This window comes from Arachis hypogaea, chromosome 5 (assembly GCF_003086295.3).
Source record: "Arachis hypogaea cultivar Tifrunner chromosome 5, arahy.Tifrunner.gnm2.J5K5, whole genome shotgun sequence".
Lineage (NCBI taxonomy): Eukaryota > Viridiplantae > Streptophyta > Magnoliopsida > Fabales > Fabaceae > Arachis > Arachis hypogaea.
In genome coordinates, this window is record NC_092040.1 from 113311798 (window position 1) to 113320854 (window position 9057).

General features: G+C 29.1%; 1 protein-coding gene across 3 annotated transcripts; it reads right to left on the reverse strand.

Moving 5' to 3' along the window:
• Positions 1–581: 581 nt before the first annotated feature.
• On the reverse strand, positions 582–3965 carry LOC112802887 (silicon efflux transporter LSI2). 3 transcript variants are annotated; one of them, XR_011881588.1, is made up of 4 exons: positions 2020–3183; positions 1575–1764; positions 894–1499; positions 582–794 (listed from the first exon to the last, which is right to left on the reverse strand). XR_011881588.1 is itself a non-coding variant. In XM_025846275.3 (4 exons), exons 2-4 carry the CDS (start codon positions 3181–3183, stop codon positions 1237–1239), a joined length of 1617 nt encoding a protein of 538 aa, XP_025702060.1. In that variant the 5' UTR covers positions 3184–3260; positions 3557–3965; the 3' UTR covers positions 582–1236. The 3 variants fall into 3 exon arrangements, 1 of the variants encoding a protein (XP_025702060.1); XR_011881587.1 differs by having other exon boundaries at positions 882–1499; XM_025846275.3 differs by adding an exon at positions 3557–3965 and having other exon boundaries at positions 582–1499; positions 2020–3260.
• Positions 3966–9057: the final 5092 nt, after the last annotated feature.

Below are 9057 nucleotides of genomic sequence, written 5' to 3' on the forward strand. Positions count from 1 at the left end.
CAAAAAAAAAAGTTTGTATAATGATTTAAATTCATTTGACAAAAAAATATGACCAACAAAAAATTACTATTCTTATCATTTTCTCTATTGATTAAAAAAACATCTAAAATAAAAAAAATAAGAAAATAAAAATTTAATTATCATTGAATATAATTTTTATCATATGTAAATTTTATTATTTTAATTTAAAATAATTAAATATTTGTTTTTTTACTTTATCAACCTTTTCACATTAAAAAATTGATTCATTCAAATATATACACAATGCTTTTATTGCTTTTACATGAAGGAAAAAAATCTTATGATAAGTCTGACTTGCCTTGTTTTTATTATTTTTTGTTTTTACAATTATGTGGAAGTGAAAAATACAAATAGAAAATGGACAATTATTAAAAAAAAGCTGTTTCATAAAATTTCAAAATAAAAAACACTGCTAATCAAATTTAATCTTGGTTTATTAAAAAAAATATAAAATAAAATAAAGAAAAAAGGGAATAAATATATGAAAATGTTAAAATCAATTCAATTTAAGTTAAATTTCCGTCAAGTTTGAAGCATAGTAAAAACTAAGAATGAACTGATTTCAAGTGCAAAATGAGATCATGAGCTCTTATGCATATAGCATTCCCTTGGAACTTGAGATTTCATTGCAATGATGCATCATGCATCACATGCCAAGTTTCATGATCAATGATCTTAACTGAAAAGTCAAAGCACAGAAAATCCATGTTTCATTTACACACATGTATATTGGTGAAAACTTAGGTGCAGTCGACTTCACGTGAAGTTGATATCTGAGAGCAGTTAGATGATTTGACTGATTTGATTAAATTTTCATCTAACCACTCCCAGATATCAACTTCACGTGAAGTCGACTTCACTTGAGTTTTCACCATATTTTCTTTGTACTGTGGCTTGTACTAAAATAATTTTTGGGATTTTAATTGCATGGATTAGACAAAAATACACCATGTTATTCCTTAACGACATGATAAGTCATTTGATGAGAAAAAAATATTACAAGATTAACATAGTGTATTTTTGCCAATTTCAGAAATATAATCTGATAGAATTTAAATTCCCAGACACTATTTTAGTACATATTGCAAATCTTAACACGTACCCTTAACCTCAAGTTAATGATTAAAAATGGGTAGGGTATACAAGTGACTTTACTGTTGTATAAATTTCTACAAGAAGATTGATTCTATATATAATTGATGTTCATAATATAATCTATCTTATGAGAGTCAAACCAATAGCAGTGACAATGAGAGTGGAAGGAAGACCAAACTTGAGATGGTTCCAGAAGGTTAAGGTGTAAGCAAGATTTGGTGCTCTACGAGCTTGTTCACACACTATCAAGTTTGCAGCTGATCCCAACAGTGAGAGGTTCCCTGCAATGGTGCTTACCCATGCCAGTATCAGCCATGCTTTCTTCTCATCTTTTGCTGATATTGCTGCTGCTGATGCTGCTACTCTCCCTCCAAGCAACAGAACTATATATAACAATCAAAACAAGAGTTATTATGAAATTAGCTAGAACAAGAGTCATAGAATTATGAGTTAATTACCGGTTGGAACATTTGAAGCCAAATTTGAAAGGACTAGTATAACAAGTGCAAGTACTATTATGCCAGTGGCATGATCTACATGGGAATATGGCTCCATCAATTCCCACATAGCACTTGGAATTCCAGTTTTGTTGAACCCATCTACTGTGATAAACATTCCACAAAAGAATATCAAAAGTGAATAGGAAACCTGTTCCATCAAGAGAGTAAAACATTCTTAGAGACCATACAATGTTCTCACAGAAAACATAATAAAAAAAATGAGTAAAAAGTTCAAATTAGATAAGTCAACTACGAGTCAACCATTACTGTTTTACTGATGTGTCATATTTTATTTTCTGTTTTTGTCTTTTGTTCTTCACGAAATTTTGAAAACGGACAATATTGAAAATGGAAAATGAGAATGCAAATCAAACTCGGTCGAAATTGTTTATATAGGTTTTACCTTCTCTAAGCATGGCCTAGCATCTTTGAAATCAAGAACAACCAGGGCTAGTGCAGCTGTGATTGCAGTCCAAGACAAATTCAAACCTAAAAGCATTGCAATCAACATCCCTAAAGTGATCATATAAACACAACATTTCCACAAAACCCTTTTCCACTTCTCATCCAAAAAGTCCATTCTTCCTTCTGCAAAGTGCATAACAAAACTATTTGATTCTGCCTCAACAACCTTGACATGATTGTGATCCTCCCTAGTCTTCTCGGCCACTTCATTCGCTGCCTCCTTCGACGCATTCGAGTTCCTCGAGGAATCCACAATGCTACTAGGAACCCTGTAAATTTCGCCTTCATTCGGAGATGCCCGGTTTCTCAAGGTCTGAACTTGAGGAGAGTTTTGAATACTAACATTGTCCAGACACATATTCCACTCTTGTGAATTCATGGAAGTAAAATGAGACATTGTAGCCGGCGAAAACTGATGAGAATTAACCTCCTCCTCTGCTACAACCTCTGCTTTTGGATCCTCCTCATCTTTGTGAACAGACAACAACTTCCAATACATCAATATAAGAATTGAAGCATTCACCACAACCCCAAGAAGCATAGCTGGAAGAACACCAACTAGAAACTCTCCAAATGGAATCTTACTCTGAACAGCAATAACAAGATTCTGAGGATTCCCAATTGGAGTTGCTGAGGAACCAATGTTAGCACTTGAAGCAAGTGCAAGAAGAAAAGGGTGTGGTGGCAAATTATGCTGCCTTGCAATTTTCAATATGAATTCAGTCAAAACAACACAAGAAGTGTCATTGGTGAAAAGAGCACTTGAAATTGCAGAAATCAAACAGATTCTACAAAGCAAATCTTTTGGGCCTTTACTCTTCCAAGATAGCAATTTCCCCAAGTACTTGAACATGTCTGCTCTTTCAAGATACACACTCACAACCATTGTTCCAAAAAGAAGGCCAAGAATTGGAAGATCAATTGCTGCGTAGGCTTGATCCGGCGAAAGAACTCGAAATATGACCATAAGCATTGCACCAAGCAATGATCCTGCTGTTCTTCCAATTGGTAGAAAAGGAACAGCTGGGAACACTGCTAATACCCAGAAAATTGCAAAGGCTAGTGAGCCTAACACAACTTTTGGAATAGAAGCTAGTGCCATTTTTTTCTTCTCTTTTTGTGGCTAAACAAGTAAGAATCAGTTCCAAAACCAAAAGGGGTTTTATCAAATTTCCTCAACTGTTGAAAAGGCAATTGAATAGTTAGATTGCATGAACATAGCTCAAATTCCACTGTTTTCATACAAAGTCAACTCATTTTGTTGACCCTAGATAACAACACCATAGATCTATGTATGAGTTTTTCAAAGATAATAACACCATTTTTCTTCCATGAAGTCAAACTTATTCAACTCTATCAATATTGAATAATAGTATTAAAATTAGAAGCGAAGACATGCATAAAATCTTACACAAAACATGTAATAAAACAACATGCAACAAACAACTTAGATAGTTGATCTTGTATGTACTTACCTCAAAAGGGAAAATGTTTCATGGCTCAATTCAAAAAACCCATATATGCTGTCTTTGGATTGGTTTGTGTCAATCAAATATTCACGAAAAGCTAGCAACCTTTTTGGAAGAGTGTCCTTTATGGTTATGAGTGGATTGAGATTGAGAAAAATAAATAAATATATGCCAAAAAAAATGGTGGTGGTGAAAATTAGAGAGGAGTTTGGTGCATCACTCTGAGCCTGAAACTTTTGAAGACACGTCATAGCCACATGGTCAACGATATATGGATCATTATTTATATCTTAATTATGCTATATATATACTAAGAATTAAATAATTAATCATTAAAATAACATAAAATACACCTTAAAAATAAAATACACAATATTATGCACATAAACACAGCCGTAGATGACAATTCTCTATTAACAACTTCCAATGCCAAAATTCTAACATAAATGACGACAAATTTGTGCAATTTTTTTCTTTTTTATTTAATGGTGTGTGTACATTTGTGGGCCATAAAATTGAAGATAGTCATAAAAAATAAAATTAATTTTGATACCTACATCGAACAGAAAGAACATGGGGCATTAACAACAGCTACTTGACAATAAGAACAGAAATGCAACTCATAACATATGTCATCATCTCATGCCAGTTTTTATATTAAGTCTTTAGCATTGTTTCAAAATAATTATCATCATCATAGATCACTTGCTTATTGGTTTCAATAGTTTGGTATACTTACCACTTTGACAAAATCCTATTGAAAATTTCTGTATTAACGTAATCAAAATGACGAAGAAAAATTTATGTATAGATAATCTATTAAGAACTTAATAGAATCTAAAATAATGCTATTAAAAAACTAATTTTTTTAGTCAACATCTATCAATTTTTTTAAATTTATGTAGTTTATCTTAAATTTTAAATTTTAAATTATAAAATTAAATTTTAAAATTAATTAATATTGACTAATTAAAAATTAATTTCGTATATTTTTTCTACTATCTAATATAACATGTTATTATTAGAATTAAGTGAGGTTTATTGGGCGGTTTCTAAGTATACCATTTTTGTATCATTATAATATGTGGATTTATATGATATCATAATATTTTATTTTTATGTACGTATATTATAGTTTTAAAAATATAAATGAATATAATTATTAGATTATATACTTAGTGATATTTAATTTTTAAAAATTTGATTATACGATTATTAAAATAATATGACGTGATTTAGTAATTAATAAATTAATAAAATTTTGTGCATAAAAAAAATATTTGATTGTGTAAAATAACAAAACTTTACACCTGGACACACGAGATACCTTGATCTCTATTATAATAACTAAAAAATAATTAACATTAAGGATAAAAGTTGAAGTACAACTTGAAGATAAGAAAGTGCAAGTAACAACAAAATCTTGTGAATCCTTTTGAAAAGAACCTTATTCAATTGGGCTTGAGACACATGAAATAGCATTGAAGATGACATGGTGGTCACACTTGAAGATTTATGAAATTGTTGAAGGAGATTGAGTAAGGGAAAGAACATTTGAATGATAAATTAAGATATAACTAATATACGTAAATTTTACATGCATGTTTTCCCTTTAGTAAGAAAAATACTTTATAATTAATTTGGGACCGTTAAAATAGGTTAAATTAATCAGACCAGTCTATTTATCCATTTAAATGGATAAATTTTACTTTTAAAATTAAGTCCGTTTAAATTTCAGATTAAATGGGTTGAGCTCGATTAATCCGAAAAAAATGACAAGTTAAATAGGTTAGTCCGCGAACTAAACGGGTGGCCTATTTTTTTTTTTACATTTTTTTCAAAAAAAAAAATAGTACTTTTAGTTGATATTTCTCATTATCCGACCCGAAAATCCGACCTAAAAATCTGACCTATCAACTAAAAAAATTTTTTTAAAAAAAGGTTTTTGACTTAAAAATAATATTTTGTCAACATATTTTTTTAAAATAAAATTAAATAATAAACGGGCTGACCAATTTAATCCATTCATAAACGATCCGGACTAAAGAATTTTGGCCTACAAATAAAATAAACTTAAACAGACCAATTTATTTAACTTACAAATTTAATGGATAGAACCTAAATGGACCGGACTATCTGTTTTGACAGCCCTAAATTAACTAGTAATGTGTATTTGAGTGAGTGCTGCGTTCCCCTAAAACTAAATATTTTCAAATAACAAAAGGATGATATAAAATTAATTAGACGAATTGTCGGTTTATTTAAAAAGAAATAGACTACAAAAGTTTGTTTATATCACATAGTTTCTGGCTAGATAAGGTGGGTCTAATTAACTTTGATTGGAGGCAAGCCAATCACCATCTTGAAGGCACATATTGTCCACTGCTGACCAACAAATTATATTATCTCTATTACAATTATTTTATATTTTTATGATAAACAATGTAATAAAAATACTTTCCTATTTGTTTTATTCATAATCTTCAACGAGGACTAATGTGCAATTATTTCATTTTTTAAATTGTGATTCAGACAGCCCATTGATTCTACTTTGTTTAAAATAAACTGCTCGAATTATTAAGTTTAAAAATTGCACATAATTGTTTTAATCACTGATTAGTAGTTTAAAAAAACACAGGAATCATACAATTGTGTTGCTCACTCAATGCTAACTCTGATTCACTTTAATTTCTTTCTCTCTAAGGTCAGTTTGGCTAAATTTTTTAAATAAATTCTTTTAAAAAATAAACTTAAAATATAAAGACTTTTATTAATAATAATTTTTAAATAAGTTAGTTTGTATTTAAAAAATTATTATAAAAATTTTTGTTTTAAAGTTGTGCATTAAATAAGAGTGATAAAATAGTTTTTGAAAATAGAAAAAGTCACATTTTTTAACTTTTTAAAAAGTTCTTAAATAAATTTTTAAAAAATTTAAAATTTATCTAAAAAATTGTACTAAACACTATTAATATAACTTTTTATAAGTCAAAAATAAAAAAAGTAACTTTTTAGTGTTTTCCAAACAGACTAAATAATATTGACTACAAAGATTACTTTAACTTTATGTCCGAATTCAAACCCTAAAAATAATCAATATATGCAATACGTTTTATAAGTTTGAGAATCTCTTATTAAAAGGTGAACTCTTACGATTTTTTTTTTTAAGTATTTTTTAGTTCAATAAGATTTGTTATGAAATTGCTCTATTTAAGAGTTTTTTTGTTTTGGTCAATTAATTGTTATATATACAAAACAAAATTTAAATTTTAATATTTATTTAAGTTAACAAATAAATTGATTACTTGATTAATTTAAATTAGTGTTCTACGAATTTGAGTTAGTGTAAAATGTTTTAATTCAATACAATTCGATCCGATTCAAATTCAAATAGGGTAGTATAGGTTCTCTTCTTCTTGTTCTCCAAGTTTGCCAACCATATGTGTTTGGCTATAGTTATGTGGTCAGAAAGGAGTCTCTATTCAACATCAACCCGTCCTAATCACGTGATAATAAAAAAAAAAAAAAATTGGTATTCAGTCTCAAAGATTGCTACACTACCAATAATTAATTTTGTTAAACTAATTTAATCGCAATATATAAATTATAAATTTAAATCTTTTAAATTTTAAATTTTTTAATTTAGAATATAAAGTATAATTTTTTATCTTTAAATAATTTTTTTATATTTTTTTTTAATTTTACATATAAAATAAATAATAAAAAATTATATTTTATTTTTTAAAATAAAATTTAAAATTTAAAAGATCCAAATTTATAAGCTATATAGCCACAGCTATAATAAGTTCCAAGGAAACGTGTCTACATAACAACCCAGTTGTACACTATATACTATATACTTCATGAATGAAAACTGGAGATAATGATAATATTAAATTATTTTCAACCTCTCAAATACTAATAGAAATGTCAAATTATGTGATATCAGATTTTGTCGCTTGTGTTATATATATTAATGTGATAATAATAAGGTCAGTTAAGCAGAGAACCCAAAAGATAATATTTTTACTCATTATTTTTTTACACATGTAGAGATTTTAATTTTTGTGCATTACTATCAATATAAAAATATGTTAATAATATATAATTAAACACTGTCAGGTAAATAGAAATAGGATAGTGCTCGGTGTAAAAATGACAGAACAAATTTTTTTTTTGTCAACCTGAAAAAATAACTATTTTTATGTATGTGACCACATTTATATAGAGTGTATAAAATTAAACTCATGTAAATCAAGAAAGTCCACAAAGTAAGAATATGCTTTGGAAGATTTTGGAAAGTTGCTTATGCATATTGTGTGTGAAAATCATTTTTAACATATACGAGTTGTCATTTTCGTAAGTGAGTTTTTTATTGGTCAACATTTTTCATTTCATAACTTAGAGAGTTAGAGAGAGATCAAGGGAAACACGTGCAATATATTATGATTTCAATTTCAATTCAACTATACTCTATACATAGAATCATAGATAGAGCCTTGTCATTTTTCAGCGGTGCAACTCGAACGACCGAACGAACCTAACTCCATTCAATTATTGCAGATTTAAAGGCCTAAAACTAAGTTACTTGTTTGTTTTTGGTTTTTGGAGGGTACTCCTGACATCCAAAAAATGAAAGAAAAAAAAACTCAAACCCACAACCCCAGGAACAAGGAGGGTGATTTATTTATTATTATCACTTGAACTACAGCTCATTAACGCAAACTACTCCGTTATGGACTTATGGCTGTGTCTGATAAGATGAATTCTATTGGTATTTTTTTTAGTTAACCAAAAAAAAAATTCTATTGGTATTTTCTACATTATCAGGGCCAATGAATATTGGATTAATTAATTGACTACTCATTCATCCGTCACCATGATTTTGATTATTTCTTAATCATAAGCCATAACATTGCCTGTTAATTTATGTTACCACAAAACCTCATTTATTCTGTGTTGTACACCAGATTAATATCTTCTATTTTATCAAAAGCATTTTGCAATGTAGAGAGACAGGGTCAAAGGAAAAGTTTAATCGTGCAGGTGGGTGAATGAAACTGGCACCCACCTATCATTAAAGTCCATGCAATGAAAGCGAAACATTTTGTCCATTGGGAGACTCTGAAGGACAACAAGCCAAACCAAACAACTCAGACAAACCCAACTAATTAGTGCACTGCATACAACTATTTTATAGGTCCCACCATGATTACTCTGACTCTCACCGGATAATGTCACCTTTTTTTCTCCTTGTATTTTGTAATTGAAATGAAATGAGATAACGAATTGAATTGAACCCACCAAGCTACAGCACAACTTCATTGCAGTCTTTCAGTAACCCATTCATACATTAGGGGCCATGTTACGGTTAGTGGCAGATAGTACCAGATTGTGCTATAATGTTATTAGTATGTAACATTCTGGGACACTGTGCCGACATACCAATGTTTCACATTTCATCTAATGGTCGATGAAGGTATATTAGCAGAGTGTTCCCACAAATA